The sequence below is a fragment of the Diaporthe amygdali genome (assembly GCF_026229845.1).
Source record: "Diaporthe amygdali strain CAA958 chromosome Unknown NODE_26_length_719862_cov_65_716256, whole genome shotgun sequence".
Classification (NCBI taxonomy): domain Eukaryota; kingdom Fungi; phylum Ascomycota; class Sordariomycetes; order Diaporthales; family Diaporthaceae; genus Diaporthe; species Diaporthe amygdali.
In genome coordinates, this window is record NW_026517046.1 from 538,864 (window position 1) to 564,564 (window position 25,701).

A 25,701-nucleotide genomic window follows, 5' to 3' on the forward strand; every position below is an offset into this window, starting at 1 on the left:
ATACGTGGCTCTGGACTGATGGGAAATGTTTTACTTCTTGCAATGATATCGTAAGAAAAGATTTATAAAGTTCTAGAGGATGTTAAAGAGTTTAAAGGGAAAAGATATAAAGCAGAATTCCCATCAAGATTCTTTAGATACTTAAATTTTACCATTGAAATTCAATTGATTTGAATTAACAATTATCTACGCAAGCCTCTTGTTAATTCGGCTTTGCTTGTTTTGGATTTCCTTCGGAAGTTGATTTTCTCAAAAAGAAAAGGCCTAAATTTAGAATAACACCCGCTTCAAGCCCCACCTTCATTCCCATCAAAACAAGTAATCAAGTCTGTCTGCCAATCTCATTCAAAGCCCGCCTGAGCTGTCTTTTGAGTCCCCTTGGCCGGTGTTTCCCAAGGCTCCATGTTTTTCAACCAGTTTTCCATGGTAGGATTGGGTATATCACCGGGCTCGAAAAGTCCTGCCACAATATCTTAGTTTCAGTCCAAATCTTGGTCACAAAAGCACATTCATGAGACTATTTAGCACTTTTCTCAACTCACCTGCCTTGAGGAACGTCAAGTCAGGCTTGTTAGCCGACCTTAGCCAGATGCCGGCGCCGCAGCCGTCGCACCACGCGCGCGTCATCTCGTTCCCGCTGTCCGCCTTCTGCGTGTACGTCTTTGGCTCGGGACTCGTTGTCTCAATTTCTGCGGTCTTCACAAACAGATGGGCCGAGTGCCTAGATCATGCGGGACCCAATATCAGTCGGATGTGGCAATTCAGGCGGGGACAGTCTCGTGCTGAACAGGGCTTCTTGCTGATCCTTACATTGCGCCGGCCCATTTGCGGCACTCGATGCAGTCTGATGGAGAAGATGTTCAGATTTGCTGCTGGGGATCAAGTCTCCTGCGGTCATTCCACGTACAGCAACCAACGGATCTCTACTCACGGCATAGGTTCATGTCTGTGGGCTTAGGGATGGTGTAGACATGCCGGCCACAGTTGCAACTTCCGGTGATCATATTAGCCATCTTATTGCTCATGTACCAGGTTTTGACTCTATTGCCAGCCCAAGTGGTCAGGTGTGAGGATCAAGGTCACTGTACGGGGATAGACATTTGCTATCCTGGGATAATTAGGGTAAGTCGGAAGCTATGCATCATCGCTACCAAGAGCCGTTAACGAGACGTCATAGTCGTTTTCTCTCTTTAGTTCAGAACAAGACCACTAGCTGGTTCCGTCGATCACTGTACCTCCAACTCCTTGCAGGTCTCTAGCAATAGGAGAAGATCGGGACACCATCTTGAGATATCGTCACTGGAGGAGCCTGCGCACACGTTGCTAATTTATTGTCTGATCAGGGTCTGTAACTTGGTTTTTGGCTGATGAATAACGCACATTGCCCCTCCGAGATAATTCTTTCGCATGCACGCAATAATTCTATAATGCGAATACCCTTCGTTTGACTTGGTAACTCAAAGTTAAAGGGCGAGTAGACTCTGCAGAGTTTCGATAAAGAGGACCCGAAATGGCTCACGGATTCCTTCGTACTCCCGATTCATCAACTGGAGTATATTACGCTCCTCCCGTCGTCGTTTGTCACACAGTGCCTCAGCGCGACCTTCGGCCGCCCCGAAAACGACAGGGTGTTCCATGTTGACCTTGTCTAGTCGCCTGTTCGCGTTGCGATACAGCTCCATGGTCTTGCAGTCGAGTCCCAGCATGAGCCAGTCGAGCTTGTGTGTAGCGTTCTCCAAGGCTTGCTTCCTGTGTTCATCGCCTAGGGCGTCGCAAAGGGTCACGGCCCGGCTCAAGCACTGCCTGAGAGTCTTTTGGTTTGTAACTGCTGAATCCTGCGAGAGTATGCCGACACAGTTGCTAATCAATGTCGATGGAGATCGCACGCCATTTTTCAGGTCCATTATACCGTCTGGCACGGAAATGGAGTGTTGGGCAGTGGCTGCTACATTTCCTGGACCGATTATCCGGTCCCATAGCTTCTCTAGCTTTGGCTCTGAGATGCACTTCTGAAAGAATCCATACGTCGCTTCCAAAACGACTTGCTTCACTGCCAGGCCGGCAAAGGCCAGCGTTTGATCATCAAGGTTGAAAAGTCTCTTGTCTGGATTGTCGGTGAGGACCTCCTCAAGGCTTCTTTGGCTTGCTGCATCCGATTCGATTTCCTCAGCCTTCGAGTGATCTTGGGCGGAGACGATTTTGAAGATGTTGATCCCGCGGCTTTCGACGGATAAGATATCGTCGAACATTGGACTGATTCCCTCGCCAGCCTTGGCTGGTGAAAGGTCTAACAGAGTCACATCGGGGTCTCCCTCATCGTGCGCATTGATTATCGATGGATTGAAGGATCGTGCTCCGCGTTCAAACGTTAGGCTAACGTCGCTGCCTCGAAGTGATGCTTCGGGTCTGTCGTCACGGTCCATAGCGGCATGGGATGTTTGTTCTTGACCACGCGCGGTGTCCTGATTACTGGAGATGTTGTGGCTCACGTCTCTCTGGTTGTTTCTATTCGCTTTTTTGGCTGCCTTCTTCTTTGACCTCGCCTTCTTTCCACCCCTTTTCTTCGCCATACCATGCACCTGGGTTCGGTTTCCCTCGACACGTTCTGGTTACGTTGTCCGATGGGGCCTACGGTTTTGATGAAATGACGAGTCGCGTTTTGAACAGGCTTGCAAATATCTCCGATTCTGCTTGGATCAGGAGGAGGAGTTCTCTGGACGTTAGGAGGCTCGTGAATGCTGGCCAAGAAATGAAGAATTCGTTTTTGTTATTTGTTATGGTCTCTGAGAGGGTAAGACTTGCAGTGAAGTGTCATGGCCGTGTTTCGATGAAATATGCTAAAGTATAGGGCAGGTGCGACAGGAGGAAGGTGTTTGGCGCACTTCTCTTCAGGTAAAAGCCACACGATGGGCACGTCGTGGGCCGAATAATGATCTACGTCCAGAGTTGAGAGTGGGCTGGAAAAGCAAGCACAAGCTAGCTTCAGGAGCAACTGATCGATTCCTCGCCGAACTATGAAATAGAAAGCTTACTCGCCCGAGCGACCACACCACACCCATTGGACATCTAAGTGTCGGTCGATTGAGCAGCATCTCTCCGCGCCTTTGCCCCTGCCTTCAAAGACTCCCACTTGTCGCGATACTTGTCTAGATTGTGTCTGAGCCGTTTGTTGTCCTTCTCAAGCATCTCAAACTGTTTACTGGCCGTGAGCAACTCCTCTTCCAGCTCCTGGTTCCTCCTCTTGAGTGCCTCATCCACCACTTGACCCTGCGCGCCTCCACTATGCGACATTGGCGATCCGGGTCTAGCAATGCGCATGCTGTCCGCCAGTGCGAGGCGAGAGTGCTGGGCGCTAGCCTCAAATAGCTGCAAGCGCTTTGTGACCCTGTCGAGCATACTCTTCAGGCTAGCATTCTCGGTGTTGAGCTCCTCGATGACATTGTAGAGATCCCTTTCTGTCTGGCTCTTACCAACTCGGCGTTTGATGCTCGGAGAGACGGACACCTGTGACTCCCTGGCATCCACGAAATCATCTTCTTCGGGGTCGTCAGCCGCCTCGACATCACCATCGTGAAGCGACGCTGCGATGGCACGTCTCCTCTCCTTCTGGTCAAAGTTTAATATATTGGCATACGAGACAGTATGACCGCTCGTGGGCACGACATAGAACGAATCATTCACGGCATGTCCGTCGCGATGCACGGCCCGCAAGGCAGCTTTGGAGTAGATCTTGGACAGGTCTGGTTCCTCGCCTGGAGGAGGTACAATCTTGCCACGGTTACGCTTCTGTGGAGAAACTTCGGGTTCGGGCTGCTCCGCGTTGGATTCCTCGGTGATGAGAGGCAGCCCGGCAAAAGCCAACGGTGTTGAGAGGCGGTTAATAATGCTGCCGAAAGTGCTGTAAAACCGAGAGAAGCCTTCATCGGCAGGGGCGTTCTCAGGCGCAGAGTCGTTCTCAACAGCCTCATCGATCAAAGGAGGCCGTGAGCTTTGCGACAGGGGCTGAGTCGGTGGCACCCAACTCGGCTTCGGCTTTCCGGTCTTGCTGTCGAGCATGTGCTGCATTTTTGTTCGAGAACCGCTATTCCGAGTGGCCGAATCGACATTTCCGGGGGCTTGGTCGTTCGAAACGCTGGGCGCAAGTGGTTGGAAGCGGTACCGTGAGGCACGGATGCCCCGTGCAGAGGCCAAGTTGCTCGCGATGGAGGACGACAGCTCTCGGGATGGGGGATATCGGCGCTGTGGTGTCAAGCCGGGTATGGTCGCCGGTGTCTTTGATGTACTTCCCGCAACAGTCCCAGACGGAGCTTCAGAGCCGTCTTGGTGCGCGGGGGCCTTCTCTCCTGCCTCGGTATCCTGCTTCTCCGAAGTCGCATGTTTACCGGGATGGTCTACCGAAAACTTGATGAGCTCCGAGAGCTTCTGATGATGTTGTTCAAGAAGCCTGAGGGTCCGAAGGGCCTCGACGCTGGACGTGGCCTTTGCGGCGTTGGAGAACTCTCCTGCGGCGAGGGTGTGCTCGTTGATAGCGACGGTGGAGTCGGCGGTCTGCGTAGCTTCCAAGGCAGCTTTGGCATGGTCATGCGCCTGTGAAGCCTCGGTCAGCATGGGCCATCCTGCTGCCACAGAGGAGGGCAGATGAGCGTGCCTTGATAAGGGGCGCAGAGTCCATGGTGTTCAGGTCGAGCAAGACGTGGTCTCTCGCAGTGGGTGTCGCGGGCGCATGACACGGACTGCTTTGCCGCGAACGAGGGCTACATATGCGCCTGCGCGGTCAAGGAACCAAATGGGTATGGCCAACTCGTTTTGAGGGGTCCAAAGGTTTTGTGCACTAATGCCGTTCGTTTTATGCTCGAGATGAGGCTCAGGATGTCGGGATCGTGAGGTGAAGGCGGTGCGATTCGCTGATAGGCGGTCGTGTGTTGAGCCTCGTCACATGGGTGTACAGAGCTAGCTAGGCTGATGGGACAGAGTCTAGTCAGCGGGCTGTCGGCATCGACGGAGGTTCTTGTCCGGGTGCCTGCCCAGAGGCTAAGCTGCTTCCATTCTTTCCCACCAGGTCTAGCTAGGCAGGTATGCGTAGTGACTATCTACTTTGTGGGTAGCGCCAGCGCCACTGGGAGCCTATGGCACATTGTTGGAACCTCGGGAAGTCTTGTCTCGCTGTCTTGGTCCCAACCACGACAAGATGACGTGAAACATTGCCGACCATAAAATTGCCATTGCCTCTAGCCTAAATAAACACGAGCAAGTACGGTACATGTTCAAGACATGCTGACCGCCAGCTTTGCCTGGCGATTATGTATCTACCTAGGTACTGTGCCGTCATTCAGACTGTAAACGGGCGGGACTGGTGGCTTGTTCAAAGCCGTCGCAGCCGGAGACCCAGGTTGCCACACCGAAGTAGACCCCCTTCGCATTCATCTTCCAATACTGTTGGTGTTGTCGTGGACGGAATAGACAGGCGGTTCCTCCCTTCGCTACAGTTTCCCGAAGACAGTTGCTGCCGTCTGTAACAATTCAATTCCCCTCTATTACCACTACTTTCCTCGAGAGAAACACGAGAAACGCCCCATCTCGCGAGATACAACCTGGCGACACGAACGGGAAAACCTGATGACGTCGACCTGGACTGGACCCTCGAGCCGCAGCAACACGATACCCACCGACTTTATTGACTTGGCTTGACTTGCGCCCGCACAAGTCCCCTCGGACACGAGTCGCGTGAGAGCATTCTGGCACAGGCCCGAGAAACTGGATGCACCGCGACGACAACGACGGGATCCCCAGCCGACTCATGAACCAGCCGTGGGGAGAAACGGCTTGGTTGTTTTAGATCGCCTCAGGCTCAGGCTCAGGCTCAGGCTCAAGCCGCACAGTACCGGAGACCCAACATGGCGGATAGGACGCTGGAAAAGCTCCTGAGAAAGTCTCGGTCTCTTCGCCGCGGGAGACACGGCTCTGTGGACGGTGACGGGGACGCGGACAGCAACAGCATTGGCAGCGACAGTGTTACGCTGTCGCTGTCTCGAGGTCGCTCCAGGCGGTCCAGCGTCAGACGCAGCCACACGTCTGACATTTTTGAGGACAGCCAGCCCGACGATGGCACGTCTTCCGTTCACATCGTCCGACCCGACAAAGAGGCAGAGGACGAGGATCCCAGCCTTATATCCTACGACTCAGAAGAGCATGACCTGTAAGTGGTAATCAGCCTATATCTGCGTTTCCTTATTGCACGTTAGTATTACCCCAGACTCTGGCACCGTCGCATGGCCCGTCGCATGGCCGAGGTTTGTTCGGAGGCACATCCCGGCACAAGGAGCCTCTGTGCGTGCGAGAGCCTCCAAGTCTGAGGTCTGCGGTCTGAGATCTGAGGCCTGAGGTCTGAGAGGTCCAGCCTGCCCTGCCAGAGTCGCAGCGTGCGAATTGCGCTGGACCCCAAATGCCAATCCGTGGGGCCGCCCATCTTGATGCTGCGACTGCGATGTGCTCCTAGCGCCGCCCCTGAGACCTTCCCACATGTTGGCCCCTCCTAGGCCCCCTCAGGCGGCCCCCCTGACCCCTACTCGCAGGAAGGGCGAGAGATCACTGAGCCGATCCTCCTCCTGCCCGCCCGTCCCACTCCAATACGCAATACGCCACGCGCCGCACCAGCACCTGGACCAACACCAGCACACCAGCACACCAGCACACCAGCACCAGCACCGTCAGCAATCTAACAAGGACTTGACCAAAGCTGACGCTGTCAATTGCTGTCTCCATTGCTGTGCCACTGCAATGATCTTCCCAACTGCCAATTCTTACTCTCATCTTTCATGAGCCCGCAGCCCAAAATAACCATCCTTGCCAATTTCCTTTGTCCCTCAGACCTTCCATCTTAACCCAGACCATTCACGAGCTACCCCCCTGAGCTCCCACCGACCAAGGTGTCGGCCCTCCTGTGCCTCGTACTGATCTTGTCCACCACAGCTCTGCTACAACACGGCCGGCCACGATCTCTAACCACCCGTCCCAAATCGGGTATCTGACCACGAACTCCCCCCTCATACAATCCGAATACTACCAGCAAGGCTCCCAGCCTTCTCAAGGCTCAGTCACCACGGATCATCTCGGAGCTTCCGACCCTTCTGGGTCACCAAACCCGGTGGGACTTGCACCTCCAGGATCGCAGTCCAGCAGAAGGTCACCGTCGCCTGTGGGACGGCTCAAGGGTGTCTTCAGGTCCAAAAAAAGCTCCTCGAAGTTGTCCGGGGGCGGGAGTGGAGCATCTAGCCCAGAGCGGCGGCCTTCGACTGCAGGCGCAAGGCTATCCTCCGACATTGCGGATGCCCCTAAGCTTACCGATCCTTCCAAGACCGACTTGACGACCGACTCGGACTCAGACTTGAAGAATGCTGTCGTAGAAGCAAGGACGGAACAACAGACCAGAGGTTCAGCGGAGCGCTTTCGCCGTCTTTCTAGGGGCCAGACGGTTGTCACAAGCACGCCGCCCGGAACACCTGGTGCCTCGGAACAGGGCACTCCAGTCATCGTCAACACACCCCCTACGCCGACCGACTCTAGCAGGCCCAAACTACCCAAGATCCAGTCTCCGCAGCAAAACAACAGCCCTACCGAGGATACCACGCTGAGCCAGAGACGTGGCAGATCAGGTTCAGCAAGTTTAGTGCCTAGCAAGTTGTCCACTATCTACTCTGCGCCACTTACACCAACCCCAGAGAACGGCATTCCCACGCCTGCCAATCCAGCTTCTGGTTTCTTTGGATCTGTGCTCTCCGCCGCACAGAACGCCGCCAACACTCTCACCAGCACTATCCAGAACACCAATATCAGCCCTGGTGTTACAAAAAACCGAGGCCTGAACTCGACCCAGAGCCAGCAGAGCATCCAAGTCGAGGACGACAAAGTCGAGGTCGAGCCATCTGTCGAGGCATCAGTTGGCAAAGCAATGGAGTCGCACGAGCCCGCCGTCAAGACCCTCGGCACGGGTGATCTGAGCTTGAGCCACCTGGGCATCGAGCCAACCATCAGGTCAACCACACCCACAAAGCCCAATTTCCCAGATCAAATCGATGTCAACAGATCACGATCCGAGTCTGCCCCCGCGGAAGCGACGCCTGTCAAGACGAGCGGCGAGGTTCCGTGGGACGACACGCAGAGACCGCAGTCTGTCTATCAGGGCTCAGAGCCGCCATCGCACGGCGACAAGACGCCACCACCGGCCAGTTTGCACGAGGACAGCACTGGCATTCATCGGAGTGGCAGTATCAGGAGCGCGATCGGTCGCCATAATAGGAAACGCGGTAGCACCAACGGTACCGGGGGCACTGGGAACACGATAGGCGCCGCTCTCGCTTCAGCTAATGCTGCTCTGTCACAGCCCGGTAGCGTGTCGAATGCGCCCAAACTTACTGGGTTTGCGGTCGCGAGCAAGAAGCGGAATCGTGACTTTCATGCGTTGTTCAAGAGCGTTCCTGACGATGACTACCTCATTGAAGACTATAGCTGTGCTTTGCAGCGCGAGATCTTGGCTCATGGACGGCTGTATGTGTCTGAAGGTCACCTGTGCTTTAGCAGCAATATTCTCGGCTGGGTCACCACGCTGGTGATGAGTTTCGATGAGATTGTGTCTGTCGAGAAGAGAAGCACAGCTCTGCTGTTCAAAAACGGCCTGATGATCTCTACGCTTCACGCAAAACATATCTTCGCCAGTTTCACAAGCCGAGATTCCACGTATGATCTGATTGTGAAGATCTGGAAGCTTGGACATCCCGAACTGCAGAGCTCCCTGAATGGAGTGCGTCTCGATGAGACGGGTGGCGATAAGACGGAGAAGGTCGACGCACAGTCCATTATCGGCGGCGATCACAGTGCATCAGTCTCCGCTGACGAGGATGGGGACGGGGACGAGGACGAAAGTGACGACGGTGAAGATGTGTACGACGAAGACGAGGATGACGATGACCTGCCTGCACCAAGCCAAGTGGCGGACCCGCCACTGCTGGAATCTGCTCTGGAGAAATCAGTCTCCCGCAAACCCTCGGGAGCTGTCACCGCTAGTCTACCAAACGACAAGCCAAAGGACGCGCCAGCAGGAGCACCCAGTCAAGACTTCCCTGGTCCAGCTACGCATGCTCCCACGGACTGCGGCGACGCCGACGCGCACTACAAAAAGATCGTGGGAGACGATGTCATCCCGGCCCCCCTCGGAAAGGTCTACGATTTGATGTTCGGTCCGACTGCAGTCACTTGGATGTCAAAGTGGCTTACTGTAGACCAGAAATGCACAGATCTACAATCGGAAGACAAGAAGGGACTCACTCTGGACAACCGAACACGCAACTACACATATATCAAGCCGCTTAGTGGCTCAATTGGCCCGAAACAGACTAAGTGTATTGTATCGGAAAACCTGGAGAGCCTGGATCTCGAGAAGTCTGTCAATATTCTGGTTACCACGCAAAACCCAGACGTTCCTAGTGGCAACATCTTCAGCGTAAAAACCAAATATTGTCTTTCTTGGGCCGAAAATAATGCAACTCGGGTCCAGATCAACTGCATTGTGGAATGGACTGGCAAGAGTTGGCTGAAAGGTAAAGAAAGCTCCATTGAAAAGCTGTGCGCTCTAAGGTCTGTCAAGCTAACTGAAAATAGGCCCCATTGAGAACGGTGCCAACGAAGGCCAGACACAATACTGTAAGGATCTCTTCGCAAGCCTGAAGGCAGCTGTGTCATCGAAAGCTCGCCAGCCGCTCACCGCCGGGGCCGGAAAGGGCAAGAAGAGGGGCAAGAAGGGCAAGGCAGCCGCAGTCTCAAACGTTACTAGCGATACCGAGGAGGTCACCAAAACTTCCTCCAAGCAGGACTGGGGCGTACTCGAGCCACTTCATGGCCTCCTCGGCCCTGTGGTGGATATCGGCAAGCCAATTCTCACAGGAAATGTTGTTTATGGCCTGCTTGTTGGCCTTCTCGTTGCTGCCTGGTTCGGGTTTGGGTTCAACCCAGGACCAACTGCCAGACCATACGGTTCTGAACTTGGCTTCTATGGCTATCCTGATCGTCTTGCAGCCTACGAGGAGATGTGGCGGCGGGAGGAGAGCGAGCTTTGGGAGTGGCTCGAAGAGCGTGTCGGCATGGACCGCTTGAACAGCGGTGAAATGCACACACGAAAGAAGGTGGTTGAACCTCGCACTATGGCCGAGAAGCTGAGAGAAGATCGCATGGATGAGAGCGAAGTTAGGGAAGCAATCAGGATAACTGAGGAGAAGTTGCAGGTTCTGAAGTCGGTTGTTGGCAAGAAAAGTTAATTACAGGCAATAGGACGGAACGGCGGGCGGCTGAGTATCTTTTGAGGAAAACAGTACGGAAAATACCCCTACAAGCCAACAGAGCACCTTTTTTTTGTTAATTTTTTGAAACTTCTTTTGTTAAGCAGCAAGCATAAGCGGTGTGTATACTATTGATTTGGCTGTTATCCCTAACTTTTGGTCTCGAAATACAGTTTTTGGTAAACTATTGGACCACTCTGGAGCCTTGCACTTTGTAGACTCACGCGTATACTGCTTGGGACCATTTTGCATTGGTGAAGACCCGACAGGAGCGTCAGACTTGACGTGATGACCACTTTCTGCGATCTACTACTCGTAGCATTTTGAGAGAACGCCGCTACGTTCCCAATCTTTCGTTTTTGAAGTGAAGAAGTCTGATTTGGATATATTGACGAAACATACTACTCCATTAAGCCTCCCACGTCTTGTAAACGAATGAACTGATCTGGCGCTGCGCCCCGATCAATCCTGCCCCAGCCCGCATTCCAAGCAGGAACGCTGCCCGGCGGAGGAGATATTGGGGGATCAACACCAATCATCCTCGTCGATGAGGTGCTGCTGCTCATGCCGAAATCACCACTCTGAGACCTGCCGCCGGAACCTTGCCGCCTGGCCTTCCTCCACCATTCTCTCCTTACCGGCGCCGGCTTGCACGTCTCCGGGTCTGACGTGACCGCCGCGGCAGCCATCTCGGGACTGCTCATCGAGCCCACCGTTGGGCTCCGCCTCCACGTCCTCTTCATCCCTCTGGAGCGCGAGTAATTGAACCCTGCGGGCTTCCCGCCGCCGAAGGGGTTCCAACGGTGCTTTGGCACCGAGTCAAACGAGATGCTCCCGTTGCGTCCCGAGTTGTAGCTTGTCGGCGGTTCGCCAGCCAGCTCTTCTAATGTAAGCCCCTTTGTCTCGGGGATAAGGAATGATGTGAACAGCCCGCATAGCATGAATAGTGCGAAGATCTGCAAGAGGATATCCAGCCTGGCACCCCCGTCTTTGGTCATGAGTGGGAGGGATATAATCTGGGCTATGATGGCCCCTATCTTCCCTGCAGCGGCGGATAGCCCGTGGCCGCTAGCTCTGTAGCGCGTGGGAAAGCACTCCCCCGGTACGATGAAGGTGGTCGTGTTGGGACCTAGATTGAAAAAGAACATTGAAATGATGTAGAGCGCAAACATGGAGCCCGCTTTGAGGTGGTGGTATGCGAAGCCCAGGATACAGAAGAGTACGGTGAGGACAAGGAAACCGCCGATCTGAAGGGGTTTTCGGCCTATGGTGTCGATGGTGAAGACCGCGGCCAAGTAGCCGGGAAGGGCCCCGGCGACGGACAGTATTATGAGACCTACTGCGTTGTTGTAGAGTTTGTGGTAGAGGGTTTCGCCGTTGACATAGCCTGTCGCGGAGAGGACGATGGAATTGTTCAGCCCTAGCCCGTAGAATGCGAGATCCTTCGATGGGAGTTAGTCATTGAGAGATGGGCCACTCCGATGGGCGAAGTAACTCACGAGGAAGAACCAGCTGAGTGTTGTGCCAAGCAGTACCTTCATATTCTTCCAACGTCCGAAGTAAGACCCCAAGTCCCGCCAGGAAGCCGCCGGCGTCGTTAGTGATGGCCCGGCAACCTTCAGAAGGCGAGCCTGCCTCACAGTATCTATTTCTCCCTTTGATTTGCTGAGGAAAGAGTTGATATCGGAATCCGCCTTCTCCACGTCGTGAACAACATCGAATGTGTACCTTGGCGTCTCAGGGATGGTGATTCTGTAATACAGCGCAAATACTGCTGGCAGCGCTCCCACGCCAACTATTATGCGCCAGCACCTGTCGGCGGCGATCTGGCAGTTTGTGTCGCACTCGGACACGTCTGCGACGCCGATGAAGGATTCCTTGAAGGCGACTGTGACGACCAGGGCGACGATCGCAGCCAGTAGTTGGCCAAAACCCTGCATGGAAAAGACGCTTGCCATCATTCCGCCTCGAAACCTTGTGGGTGCGTACTCTGATGTTATAACTGATGATAATGGGCTTGACAACTAGTTAGACTACAGCACAGTCATGCAACAGACACAATGGAAAGATGAAGAATGCTCAGCGTGTAGAGGGGACGACCCAGAGATAAATGTAAGGGAGTACTGGAGATGGCAACTCACTAATCACCACCAATACCAACACCCATTATAACGCGATGAAGCGTTAACAAGGCCGTGGAGTTCATCGACTGGCTTGGGCTCGCCAGCGCGAAGTTCATCGTCGCCACCAAAATAATGCCAAGCTCGACGCCATACATCTTCCGACGTCCTAGAAAATCAGCCAGCCACCCGAAGAGGATCTGGCCGATGACTATCCCCGCGCTCGTCGAAGCCTTGAGGGCCTGGTTGACCGACGTAGGAAGATGGCCGTTGTTACCGCCGAAGCCATTTCGCGAGTCTTCTGGTGAGCCCTGCCAGAACACCATGCCCAGGAAGATCGTGATGAGATTGATCGCAAATATCTCGTAGCTATCGATGAAAAACCCCACGCCCGCTATCAATACGGCTCTGACATCTGTCGTGTCATGTCAATAATTGTCATCACTTTGGTCCCAGTCCATATCGAGAAGGAATTGTTCGAGTTGCTCTGCGAGTGTCTGGCTCCCAAGCAAGGCTGTTGAGCAAGCACGACAAGCCCAGAGACCGCCATTTATACCAAATTCAGGAACATAATGAAATATGCTGCGGAGTGCTAGAAAATGGAAACAGAATTCGGGGAAGACGCACGATATGAACCAAAAGGTGTCTTATCGATCTCGGACAGCGCGAGTCTCCTTCGAAGATTGGGGTCTTGTATGTGGGAGTAGTCATTTGCTACCATCTGTCAGTCTTGGCGATCCGATATGCAAACATACGTCTGTCTATGGTGCCAGTAGCAATACACACCGAAGTTGTGGAATGCATTGTTGCCCCCATACGTGCGACGGTGGGCAGTAATCGTCGGCTCCGGCAGCGTCTCCATGGTCTGTCTACTTGACTAGTCAAGCCGTCGCCGGTGCTGCGGTACCCTCCATGAATGCGAGGTCGACAAGACCGGTAGTTTAGAGTTTTTTTCGCCTCAGCTCGATCGGTTCGACCTTGGCGAAATGGTACTGAATATCTAAGGCCCAGAGGAAGATCTGAGGCTTGAAGTCGTCTGGCTCGTGGGAGGGGGAGTGCAGAAGAGTTCTAGAAGGCCCAAGAGGTGGCAGTTGTAAGAGCTAGCGGCTTGGTCGGCTTATAAGATCCGGGCTGCTGCAGCAGCAAACTATACTGCGGTTGGGCGGGCGGGACAGGGCTGACACTGATGATGCAGAGCTAGTCTGCAGAGGGGAAAGGCGGGTTGCGTAACGGGCAGGTATTTAATATCATGTACTTTTAATGCTAAGCAATGCTGAGACGTCGGAACGAAACGCACGGTCTATATAGGGCTGCTGGCGAGTAGAGTTCTCTCAAATCAAGCCCTCATCGCCCGTACTTGGCTGATCATGCCGGAAGTGTGGGAGGTAGTGGGAAGGCAATACAGGCCTCCAGGATTTCCTCGTGTACGTTGAGGCTGGCTGGAGTTGGGACGCCTGTGAGATGGCCGATGTACTTTGGTAGCCTGCGGCGAAGTCGCATCGTGCAACCACCAGCGATCAAGGCAGCCAGTAGCGCGGTCTCTTCAGTCTTACGTGGGATGCTGCCCTGGGCCGTCCAATGCGTGCTCTGCATCCCCATTGGGCCCAACTCTTCGACATGCAATCTACTTGTTAGCCGAAACATAGACAATACGACGTGCGCAGCCTGCCCCTTTTCGGTGACGTCGCCACAAGCTGGAGGATCTCTTGTGCGCGGGGGACACTGTTGGGCTTGACGATAACATCAAAAGGGTATCAAATTTCGAGCCCAACCGGAGTTACTGTGCTGCCGCTGTCATCCCGCATTTGGGCCAGGTGGTAGACTCGGCATGATGTGGACTAGCTCACAAGCTTTGCCCCTGCGTTTGCATCGTCCCAGACACTGGGAAAGTTTAAACCACAAAGTTTATCAGAGGAGTGCTAGTACACGGAGTACATCTGCTTTTGTCGACTCGTAACACTCGTAACATCAAAGGTGTGTGCAAGCCCAACTGAGTAAGCTCACCACCTATGGAGCCGAGAACAAGGCTCTTCGCCGTGTAGACTATCTTTCAACAGCGACCCGGAGCATTGAGATTCGTTGGGCCTAGATGTTGACGGGATTTTACACTGTTCCCATTTGAAACCCAGTATCTGAATATTTGACAAGATCTAAACCCCCAAAGCCAGAGCGGGCGAGTTGAACGCCAAATGCACCAACCTGTATGCAAATTTCCCCCAAAACCCAAAAAACCGCTGATTGTACACGAGTTGAACATGTTAAATCACCTGCACTTTCACACACTTCCCGGCTGATCCGGGCCCACCCAGGCCTGTACACAGACCAACGCTACCATGCAGTAATGTCTTCTACTTCAGCTTCGCCAAAAGTGCTGCTCTTGGTGAGCTGACCAACGGACGCCTCCGCAACCGCAGTATTACCTCCTTTCTGCATGATGTCGGGGAGAACCTCGTGGAGAAATTCGAGGATATATTTGTTGACTTGCTCAAATTGTAGCAAGAAGGCGTCGTGGCCTTCAGGACTGTCGATCTTCCCGAGCCTGGAATTTCCGATGTGCTCTGCGATTTCCTGCTGCTCGGCAAACGTGAAAAGGCCGTCGCTCTCAATGCCTAGGACGAGCACGGGCTGCTCGATCAGAGCCAGAGCTTCCGGGACGCTGGCTGCCCGGTCCCGTGAGACATCGTGCGTGTCGAGTTTCCTGGTAATCGCTATGTAGCAGTTGCTGTCGAACCGCTTCACAAATTTCTCTCCTGCGCGATGTGGTCAGCACAATATCGAAGGGAATCCTTAGAGCACATTCACTTACCCTGGTATCGGAGATAAGATTGCGCCGAGAAGTACGTCGACGTCGGCACACTATCACCGCCGGTGAGACCGTCGGATTTCGGCCCGTGGAATTGAGGGTCTGACGTTTGTTCCGCTGCATCGGCGGCGGCGGCGGCGGCGACTTTTGCCGGGCCACTCTCACCTGCCTGGCTATTTTGGCTGGTTCTTCGAGAGTTCACTGGTCGATTGATCTTGTGGCCGTCATTGTGGATGTTGAAGTGAGTCTCTGATGGAGTGCTGGGCCGTTGGATATCCCTGATTGTTTGGCGCCTCGATGGATCCGGGATATTGCGGCCGAAGCGGGTCTCAAAAGAGTTGCGACTGCGGTATGTCAAGAGAGCTGACATTCTGGCAGCCCCGAGCCCGGTGGTCGGCGGATCAGAGAATGGATAATAACCATCATCATACTTGGGGTCGGCATAGATGCTCTGTCTTTGAGCTTCGCCCCAACTGATGCACCAGGCGCTGTGACGACTCGACGTCGCAATGGGCACGATCGAGCGGACATAGTCCTTTCCAAAGTAAGCCCACTCGAGGACTAGCATACCACCCATCGAACCACCGATGACAGCGGCTACCTGCTTGACGCCTAGGTCGTCGAGAAGGAGTCTGTGGAGCCTGATGGAGTGTCAGTGCCAATTCTTTGCGGTGGGGCGCGAACACGACGTACCGGACGTCGTCGCGTATTGTGGTCAAAGGGAACTCAGGGCCATATCGGCCATTGTTAATGTCCCCATCCTTGGCCGTCACTGGGCTGGCGGTGCCGTATGGACTACCCAGGCTGTTCATGCAGACCACGAAGAAGCGTGACAGATCAAAGGCTCTTCCGTCGCCACCGAGCAGCGGGCCCCACCAGTCACTGACATCGGCGCTTCCTGTCAAGGCATGGCAAATAACCATAGCGTTGTCCCCGTTGGGAGACAGCTTGCCCTTGGTGGTATATGCAACGGGCACATTCTGGAGTCTTACACCAGACTCAAGGGTGAAGGAGGGTATGACAGCAATCTGCTGGTCTGGGATCAAACTCGCGAACGGGTTCTCCGCCTGCGAATTGGTTCTTTCTTGGACGTATTCAGTCACTGGTCTTGCGGCACTGCTGGATGCCATGGCAGGTCTGGAGCTGATAATGCGTGGGTGTAGGGGGCATTGCACTCACCATATCTGCCGCTTTCGGCCTGACCGTTTGTGGCGTCTGAGCTCATTGTCTCCCAGTGCCGCTGTCCAAGATGATATCTAGAGATCAACGCCCAGTGCACTCACAATGCCCGGTGCTCGTCCGGCCGCAGAGGAACGAGAGAGAAAAAGGGGTGTGAATAACCTCGCTTGGCAATTAGTTGAAAGTACTGAATGTACAAGAAGCGACAGAGTCATGGAGAGCAGAGCTTTGGGACTTGAACTTTGAAGAGTCATTCATTCTCTTAGTCCGGTACATGGGTACTTGGTGTTGTGGGTGGGGCCGCGGCAAATACCTACATGTACCCAGGTAACCCGCAGCCGCATATCAGGAGGGCTGGAATCAATTGCATTCTTCTACCAAGCCTATCATCAGCACTGCAAAGCAAGGATTGTAACGTGCTGGTATGGAATCATCTTGGAGGAACCAGTGCCACGTAGAAACTACTTAGGCAGGTGACGGATATGACAGAACCTGCTCTAAAGTCGAGCAGTTGCAGCCCGGTCGCAGTGACACTTTGATGTGGCCTGGCACGCCTGGGTACTAATAGTCTACTTGATAGTAGCCCACCTCGGTCCGTACTGCCAGGGCCCAGGACGGGCGTTGCAGCCCTGAGCGCCCACATCGCGCTAGCCTCATCGGGTGGTCAGCAACCCGGCAAGGAAGGGCTCCACGGCAGGCTCCACTCAAGCTCGGATGTCGTTTTTGGTGAGCAACCGCCAGGTGAACTGCAACCTGCGATAGATCCTCACCCAAGCTCTGCCAACTGCGGAACCAACACCAACAACCCTCAACCTCAACCTCGACTGCCGCCCTCCTTCCATGCCACTCCCTACTCCGACGCTGGGCCTACTTCGTGACCAGCACCCTCTCACTCGTCTTGTTCCTTTTGACCTTCTTTTCCCCGTTTTCATTCCCGCTTTCACGACCTGAGAGACCTCTCACCTCGCGCCCGACACGCCCGACACGCTCGCGGACTTTGCGCGAGGACAAAGCACCGCCTCCCGCGCTTAACCGTGCCGCTCGGCCTCTTTCACCACCGACTTGTTCAGATTGACTCCCGTCTGTCATAGTCTGCTAGCGTCAATGGTACAGCCATAGCAGGTGTCGACTTGAAGATGGGTCCGAAGCGCAAGAGAGTTAACGACTCGGGCAGCGGCCGGCCTTCGCCTCACCGTCCAGACAACACTCCCCTCGGCCAACACGACAGGAACCGCCCTGGTCCTGGTGGCAGATCCACACGGCGCAACGAGCGTCGCGATTCCTTCCAGAACACTGCCTCGTCAACGGCGCCGGCCGCTGGCTCGCCTTTGAATTCTCCCACCATGCCTCGACCTTCCAGCGCTTCATCCCAGCCTGCCGTCGCCCCACTGAACACAAAGATGGCGTCAAACTTGCCCCCGTCGGCGCTGCCCTCTCCTGTGCAATCAGGATTCCACTACGAAGTCGTGACAGATGCGCGGTTGGAAACCTGGTCACAGACCGGCCGCCAAGAAGTGGTGGATCACGGGATACAGTCACGGAATGACGAAGACGTTCAGGAGCTGTCGACAATATTCCAGGAGCTTGTGCAGTCATGTCTGGACTTCCGGCTGAGGCCATCGGAGGCGGGTGAGATTGTCAAGCACATCATCGGAACTCGACCTGAGGATGCAGACACCAATCCTCGCACCTTCGATACCCACACTTTACTCCTTGATACCCTCGCCATCTATGTTGATGTCGGATCTGGCTCTTACGACTCGAATCTGCGCGAATTCTTGATCGCCACGGGCGTCGACCCGGTGTTGATGCGAAGGGTACTAGAGCCAGCTCTGCTAGAGCAACTAGGACTTATCCGCGACACATTCACCAAGATGGGTATTCGACAAGCCACGAACATCCTTTACAAACAAGCCAACTACAATCTTCTGCGAGAGGAAACTGAAGGATATGCGAAGCTTGCTACGGAACTCTTTACAACCTCCAACACGGAACCTCCAACTTCAGAGGCCATCCAGAATGCCTTTGAAAGGGTAAAGGGTCTCATCGGAACGTTCGATCTGGACGTAGGGCGTGTTCTGGATGTGACGCTCGACGTCTTTGCATCAGTTCTCATAAAGCAGAACCGTTTCTTCGTCAAGTTCCTCCGAATCAGCTCATGGTGGCCCCGCAGCCATAACAAGTCTGCCAATGTTTGGGGAGGGCTCCCCCAGTGGGCGCTTCCGGAGTCAGCACACTGGACTATCAGTGCGGAAGAACAAATAGTCATCACTGAAAAGCGTCGCCAGCGCGATTCTCAATTTTGGGCCAGAGCCCGAGAAACGCACCTTGACGCCTACTTTGAGCTTGGTGGACGTCAAGTCGAGGGAGCCGAGCTCAACCGTCTGCAGGCTATCCTTGATGCCAACACTGACTCTGACGATGGCATGTCTCAGCTTGACCCACTGGCGCAGTGGATGGTGGTTACCAAGACCTTGCCACCACAGGGCAACAGAGTCGCGGCACAGTTACTTGGGTTCAAGTTGAGGTTCTACGATTCTCCAGCTGCTGGAGAAGAAGTGGTTCCTGCCAACCTCTTCTTCATGACAGCTTTGCTTATCAAGATAGGCTTCATCTCACTCGCTGACCTGTGGCCGCATCTCTCTCCAACCGATGAAAAAATGAACACAGAAGTCAGAGAAACGAGATTGAGAATTCTCGAGGAGGAAGATAGGGCCAAAACAGGCAGAGGCCGCGGTGCCCTTGCTTTGGCTGGGGCCTTAACCGACGATAGCGACCCGACCCGACCCAACAAGGCCGTCACAGAGCCCAAGATCAATTCTGCTCCTGAGACGGCGAGGAAAGAAAAGCCCACATACTACCAAAAGTTCTCCTTAGTCACTGAACTTCTCACCATTGGCGCACTTCCCGATGCCCTGTTTATCTTGACTCGCTTCCCCTGGCTGACGGAAGCCTTTCCTGAGCTTCTCAAGCTCATCAACCGCCTAATTTCACATTCGGTACAGAAGGTCTTCGAAGAGACCAGGACTGTGTCCGGCGAGCTTAGCAGTCACTTGGAGATCCCGCTCAAGAGGATGCCAGATGTTGATCAGGCAGGTGTATCGAAGGGGTCCGTGCGACTTACCCAGATCAATTCCAAGCGGCCACTGCGCTGGCCACATCCAGACGGCGAGAAGGACAACATGCTGTACCGCTGCTACTGGGATGACTGGGCCGACAACATCCCGGTCTGTCAAACCATTGAAGATGTGTTAACGCTATGCGACACTCTCATGAATTTCTCGGGGGTAAACATCGGCAAAGATGCGGCGCTACTCGCCAAAATTGCCGCCATCGGAGCTACAAGCCTGGCCGAAGATCAGTCTCCCGAGAACATGGGACGCTGGCAAGATCTGCTGAAGCGATTACTGGTTCCCGCACTGAGCATGACTGAAGCCAACTCATTCACGGTCCAGGCTGTTTGGGATCTTCTGAAGCTGTATCCTATTACCACCCGGTACAACATCTATGCGGAATGGTTCCAGGGACAGACGTCCCGTAATTCATCAATCAAGTCAGCCTTTGCGAAGACCAGAGCAGAGACTAACGGTATTCTGAAGCGTCTGTCACTGGAGAATTTGTCTACCATGGCTAAGAAACTAGCGAAGACTGCCTACGCATCTCCCGGCGTGGTGTTCAAGACTGCCTTTGACCAAATCGAGGCTTACCCGAATCTGATCGAGGCTTTTGTTGAGTGTGCCCGATATCTGACAGACCTTGGCTATGACGTCTTGACTTGGTCTCTGATGAGTGCCCTGGGCGGCAAAGCCAGGAGTCGAACCCAAGAAACATCCGTACTGCTCACAAGCAAGTGGCTCCAGGCTCTTTCACGATTCTCTGGGAAAGTCTTCAAGCGATACCAGCATATGAAACCGTTACCTGTGTTACAATACGTCAACAACCAACTGTCAAAAGGCAACTCAACGGACCTGGTTATCCTTCGAGAGCTCATCTCAACAATGGCTGGCGTGGTCCCTGACGTTGACTTTACCGACGTCCAAATGCGAGCAATGACAGGCGGCGAAGTTCTCCGCCGACAGACACTCATCAGCTTGGGAGATCGCAGAGACGTGTCTGTGCATGGCGCAGAACGCCTCATGCAGTCTCTGATGGATACGAAGCTCGCGGGAAGGCTTCTTGTGAATCTGGCCCAGTACCGCCAGTCGGCTCTATACAAATTGCCCGAAGACGAATCGCACGTGAAATACTTGGCTACAATCATGGATGAAGTACATCAGGCCATGACACAATATCTTGATTTCTTGCGCAGCAACTTATCACCAGATCAGTTCGACGCCAACATTCCTAGCATAGCCGAGTTGATGACTGGGTATGGTCTGGATGTGGATCTAGCATTTATGGTCGGCAGGGCTAGCCTAGCATATCGCATGGCAAATAGCAAGGTGGCGGCACTATCCCATGTCAAGGACGACCGTAGCGATAACCAGCTCACCCAAGAAGGAGCTGATACTGATGGCGACCTGGCTATGAAGGGCGGCAGTTCCGACTCAGTGGTCGCCAAGGAAGATCCCGGAAAGGATGAGCATGAGGATAAGATGGTCCTGGACGAAAACGCCTCTGCTGCACCATCGCCGCCCACTGCGGCTGATACGCGGAAGTCGGACCCGATCGCTGATGTTCTCCAGCCGCTCGTCAACACTATCCAAGACATGCTACCTCCAGAGACCTGGCAACATCTAAGCCCTGACTTCTACGTTATTTTCTGGTCGCTATCACTGGGTGATTTGCATGTTCCACAGTCCAACTACGAGGCTGAACATGAAAGACTCAACAAGGAAGCAGAAGACGTTATGAAAGATCGCTCCGATCTGACACGACAAGGCATGAACAAGAAAGCGGAGAAGAAGAAATCACTTCTGGGACTCGCCAAGTCAATTCGCGAGGAGATGACAGTGCACATCGAGCGATACCACAAGACGAAGCTCCGGTTGGCCAGACAGTCTAAATTCTGGTTCTCAGGAACCATTGCTGAGGCAAATCTGACCTCCGATGCTCTGCTTGAACACTGCATACTCCCACGGCTTCTCGTTTCATCTCTGGACACGGAATACTGCTTCAGAATGATCAAGTTCCTCCACGAAAATCAGACGCCAAATTTCAAGTTATTCACTTTCTACGAACGATTCTTCAACGCAAACCGACTTCGAGCAATGATATTTTCATCCACGGTTCGCGAAGCGGAGCACCTAGGACGTTTCATCAAGTGCATACTCGAGGACTTAGCGAGGTGGCACGCTGACAAGACGACCTATGAGAAGGAGGCATTTGGCAAATCTAAACGAAACCTCCTAGGATTTGCGACAGCCATCGATGACGAGGGCAATCCCACAAGCTTCGTTGAGCATCCGTTCTTCCGAGATTCTCACTACGAGTGGCATAAGAACCTCAATGTAGCGTTGAAAGCCTGCTTGCAAGGCACGAAGGAGTGGATGCACATCAGGAACGCTTTCACAGTCCTTAAGGCAGTTTCAAACTTCTTCCCGGCCGTCAATTTCATGGGAACCCAGCTCTTGAAGCTGCTCGATGAGATCAAGACGCGTGAAGAGGTGACGAAGGGCTCATCAGAAGAAGGACATCGTGTTGATCTTGCCGTTACCGCTCTGACTGTCTATTCCATGCTGAAAAAGCGGGAGTCGAAATGGGTTGCTGTCCCAGCTTTCCGTCCCAACATGGTGAGCATCTAATCGAGACCATCAAGACCACAATTAACAGCATTGACTAATTTGGAGCAGTCCGGAATGCCGCAAGATGGACCGAAGGACGTGGAAATGACTGGCCAAAATGCGAAGTCTGATCTGCGGCCAACGGCCGCAGAATTCAAGCCTCAACAATCCAATACGTCAGTGCTCTCATGACCTCTGTGCGGCCAGTCAACAGAAAACCACTGACATAAACTAGTGCAACATCTGCCCCTCCGGCCGAGGACGAGGACGGCGAAGTCAAGGACGGAAAGGACAACAAGGCTCCTCTATCTGCTTCTACGCCTGGTGTTGCTGCGAGCCAAGACAAGGACGCAGTCAAAGACTCTGCATTGAAGGAAAGGGCACCTGCGCCGATCGGTCGGCCGGCAACACCAAAGTCAAACATTGTCGTACCTTCGCCGGCACCTCTGCCCGGCCCAAGTGGACGCGGTGAGACTTCACGGACGGCAAGTGTAGGTTCAAGGGGCGACAGAGTACCTCATGGGCTGCCCAGTCGCCCAGAAGTTCCGATTCCACCTCATTACCGTCCAGAATTGTTCCCGCAAGGACATGGACAGGACCGTCGCGAGTCGCCCCGAGACACCCGAGAGACTCGAGAACCTCGGGATCAAAAGGAGCCGCCTCGTGAAACGAGAGATCCAAGAGAGCGCTTCCGAGATCAGCTCCGAGATCAGAGGGATCAATCTCGTGACGGCAGAGAATCCAGGGAGCACCGCCAACCAGAGAGCAGTCGTGGCGAAAGGCGAGAGCACGATCCAGACCGTCGTGCGAACGAGCGCGTGCCTCGTGAGTCGGGCCGGCTCTCAGAACGTGACTGGTCCAACAGGCCGGACCCTTCCCCGCGACGTGGGGAGTCTACAAGAGGAGAGCCTTCGAGGGGCGAGGCAGCACGCGGTGAGCCTATGGCGGTAGACCGAGACGCTCGAACCCCTCGAGATCGTGCCCCGACGACATCTACTCGCGATGGCCGTGGTCCTCGAGAGCCTGCTGTGACAAACCAGCCACCTCAGGGCACGCAGACGCCTCCAATTGAGCCGCCGATTAATCCCGAGAGGGCAGCTCTCCTCCAAAGTGATGAGCGTCCCGAGATGATCAATCCGCAACGCGCGGCTTTGCTGCAGACGCAGCAATCTCATTCTTCGACTCGCTCCCCAAGGGACAGTGGGCGAGACCGGGCCTCATCGCGCACGCAGTCCCCCAGGAGAGATGATAGATACAGTGCGACCACAAGCTCCGAAGGCCACTCTCGTGAGGATCGACACTCCCGTCGTAATGGACATCACGCAGAGCCATCTCAGCCCCCGGCGAGAGATATTGAGCAGCCCAGGGAGCAAGATCGTCAGTCTAACGAGCGCAGCCGGGATGCGTCGTTCCATGGGCCCCCTCCTCGATCTCATGAATCGGATCGCGGCCGGCCGCCTCAGCAAGACCCGAACTACGGCCGCCTGAACCCAATTCCGACGGTAGCAGAAGCTCCGCAAGGGCCTCGTGGACGCGGCGCGAGGAACTCATCTAGAATATCGTCTATGCCATCAGGACCTAGGTCTGATGGACGAATGCCACCTCCAGATGCGAATCGGGCACCATCGCCGGATCGACAACCTCCAACTGGACCGTCGTCATCAAGGCCACGCAGGGCGCCATCGAACCAGTTTGACCATGCGACGAATTCCTCTGCTCCTCCCCCTGCGCCTGCTGGCGGCTTGCATTCCGACCGTGCTCATCAGTTTGAGCAGCCAATGCATCCTGACCGCATGAGACACATCGTCCCGCCACCGCCACCGCCGCCGCCGCGCGAGCCTTCCCATTCACGTCCACAAGTGCCTCCTATTCATACGAATGACCGCTTGACCACCCCCACAGGGCCATCCGCGTCACGTCAAGGACAGAGCAGCCACCCTAACACCCCTATTGCGGAACAAAACGCACCGCATTCTGCTCCGACGGGCCCATCCGCAAGCAAGGACCGGCAGCGAGGTAGCATTCGAAGACAACTTGAGAAGCTCCAAGACAACATCACCCCGGGCAAGCGTGACAATGATCATCGTAGGACTAGGCAAAGCATGCCGGACTCCGATGCGCAAATACTTACTGGCGCATCACCAGTCTCGACCCCGGTCCAGGAGCGGCCCGACCCCATACGGAGAAACCTGAATCAGGATCGCCCTGCCCCTGGAAACGACTTGGGTGGCATGCCGTTTCGTGACTCGAGAGGCGATGCGCACGAGGAGTTTGCTGGAAGTAGAGGTGAGCATGAACGGAGTGGACGAAGGGACCATCGCGAAAGGCCCGACAGGCCTGGTCGTCACGGCGGGCGAGAACGTAGCCCCCGTGGTGATCGAGACATAAAAGAACCGCGTGGGAGTGAGCAGACTGAGCGCCATGATCGACGATCTGGCGTACCACCAGGGATTGACAGCAACCGTATCCGCGATCCCAACCATGAACCTATTCAACCTCGACGACCTGCTCGAGAACCTGCTCCTAATAACAGCAACCGCGACTCTTTGCCTGGTGGTGGTAGGGAACCTTCAGGCCCTGGTCGTGAACCACGACATCGGGGCGACGGTAGCAGAGGCGATGGAGGCAGTGGGGGAAGACCAAATGATGAATGGGGTAGTAGCAGCAGAGGAGGATCGATGCGAGGTGGACCCAGAGACGGACCCAGAGACGGACCGGGACGGCTTGGTGATGATCGACGAGATCCCCGTGGTGACGAACGAAACTCGGGCAGGAAGCGGAGGAGTGACATTTCGGAAATGCCGCAAAGCGACAGAGACAAGCGACCGCGACGTTAGAAGCGTCCTCCCTATGGTCCGTCTTTGAAGATGTAAAGGGACGAGGGACTTGCAAGAGCACAGCACGACGCAGTATTCATTAATCGACACTTGGGTGGTTTGCGGTGCGAGAGTCGAGCTGTTTGGCTCAGGAGACAACCAGATTGAGAACAAATTTGCAATGGGCGGACTTCAAGCAGCATCATGCCAGACTTTACTTATTTCCGCACATTGCTCGGCGAATTGTTGTACTATCAAAATATCGATTTCGCTGCGGACAAGCGTCAAGAGACAGACGCCCAGGCTGGAATTACGGCGAGAAGCTTCTTACGCAAATCAAAAAAAAATGGAGACCTCACTTTTCCCTCAAAAGCCCAGAACGCATAAAGGCAGCAGGCATTCCTTGGTCGAAGCTTGTCCCCAGGCCTTTCGCACCATCTACCTCATATGTTACAAGAGTCAGCCGCGCCACGACTTCCTATCTTCCGGACCCGTATATGCATCGTAAAGACATCACAAGTGCACCAAAGAATTATACACGTTGTTTTTGGGATCCCAAGATCCATAGGATGGAGTGCATTTTCACGAGCTAGGCGTCTTCGGCGGTCTATTGAATTAGGTGCATTTCATTTTGCTTTCTCGGGCGGCGCATTGGCAAGGCAATATACCCAGGTTTCTTTGTGTAAGATAACATCATGTGCATGATACCAACAGAAGAGGAAGAGATGCTAT

The 25,701-nt window shown here is 54.3% G+C and overlaps 7 protein-coding genes across 7 annotated transcripts; 2 read left to right on the plus strand and 5 right to left on the minus strand.

Annotated features, from left to right (window-relative positions):
* Window positions 1-341: 341 nt before the first annotated feature.
* On the minus strand, window positions 342-1,284 carry J7T55_010196 (uncharacterized protein; the record flags this gene model as incomplete). The annotated part of the gene is made up of 5 exons (XM_053131396.1): window positions 342-460; window positions 543-721; window positions 811-844; window positions 932-1,039; window positions 1,236-1,284. 5 exons carry the CDS (start codon window positions 1,282-1,284, stop codon window positions 342-344), a joined length of 489 nt encoding a protein of 162 aa, XP_052990622.1.
* Window positions 1,285-1,463: 179 nt separating this feature from the next.
* On the minus strand, window positions 1,464-2,423 carry J7T55_010197 (uncharacterized protein; the record flags this gene model as incomplete). Its single annotated transcript, XM_053131397.1, has 1 exon — window positions 1,464-2,423. The coding sequence occupies one exon, from the start codon at window positions 2,421-2,423 to the stop codon at window positions 1,464-1,466; it is 960 nt and encodes a 319-aa protein (XP_052990623.1).
* A 643-nt stretch (window positions 2,424-3,066) lies between these two features.
* On the minus strand, window positions 3,067-4,608 carry J7T55_010198 (uncharacterized protein; the record flags this gene model as incomplete). The annotated part of the gene is made up of 1 exon (XM_053131398.1): window positions 3,067-4,608. One exon carries the CDS (start codon window positions 4,606-4,608, stop codon window positions 3,067-3,069), a length of 1,542 nt encoding a protein of 513 aa, XP_052990624.1.
* Window positions 4,609-5,894: 1,286 nt separating this feature from the next.
* J7T55_010199 (uncharacterized protein) lies at window positions 5,895-10,307 on the plus strand (the record flags this gene model as incomplete). The annotated part of the gene is made up of 4 exons (XM_053131399.1): window positions 5,895-6,196; window positions 6,573-6,706; window positions 6,912-9,593; window positions 9,655-10,307. 4 exons carry the CDS (start codon window positions 5,895-5,897, stop codon window positions 10,305-10,307), a joined length of 3,771 nt encoding a protein of 1,256 aa, XP_052990625.1.
* A 422-nt stretch (window positions 10,308-10,729) lies between these two features.
* On the minus strand, window positions 10,730-13,310 carry J7T55_010200 (H+ symporter; the record flags this gene model as incomplete). Its single annotated transcript, XM_053131400.1, has 5 exons — window positions 10,730-11,770; window positions 11,828-12,344; window positions 12,470-12,863; window positions 13,076-13,162; window positions 13,235-13,310. 5 exons carry the CDS (start codon window positions 13,308-13,310, stop codon window positions 10,730-10,732), a joined length of 2,115 nt encoding a protein of 704 aa, XP_052990626.1.
* Window positions 13,311-14,776: 1,466 nt separating this feature from the next.
* Window positions 14,777-16,476, minus strand: J7T55_010201 (uncharacterized protein; the record flags this gene model as incomplete). Its single annotated transcript, XM_053131401.1, has 4 exons — window positions 14,777-15,198; window positions 15,255-15,883; window positions 15,945-16,335; window positions 16,431-16,476. The coding sequence occupies 4 exons, from the start codon at window positions 16,474-16,476 to the stop codon at window positions 14,777-14,779; spliced, it is 1,488 nt and encodes a 495-aa protein (XP_052990627.1).
* A 1,090-nt stretch (window positions 16,477-17,566) lies between these two features.
* J7T55_010202 (THO complex subunit 2) lies at window positions 17,567-25,018 on the plus strand (the record flags this gene model as incomplete). The annotated part of the gene is made up of 6 exons (XM_053131403.1): window positions 17,567-22,162; window positions 22,223-22,329; window positions 22,389-22,621; window positions 22,686-23,086; window positions 23,203-24,439; window positions 24,558-25,018. The coding sequence occupies 6 exons, from the start codon at window positions 17,567-17,569 to the stop codon at window positions 25,016-25,018; spliced, it is 7,035 nt and encodes a 2,344-aa protein (XP_052990628.1).
* Between the last annotated feature and the right edge of the window lie 683 nt (window positions 25,019-25,701).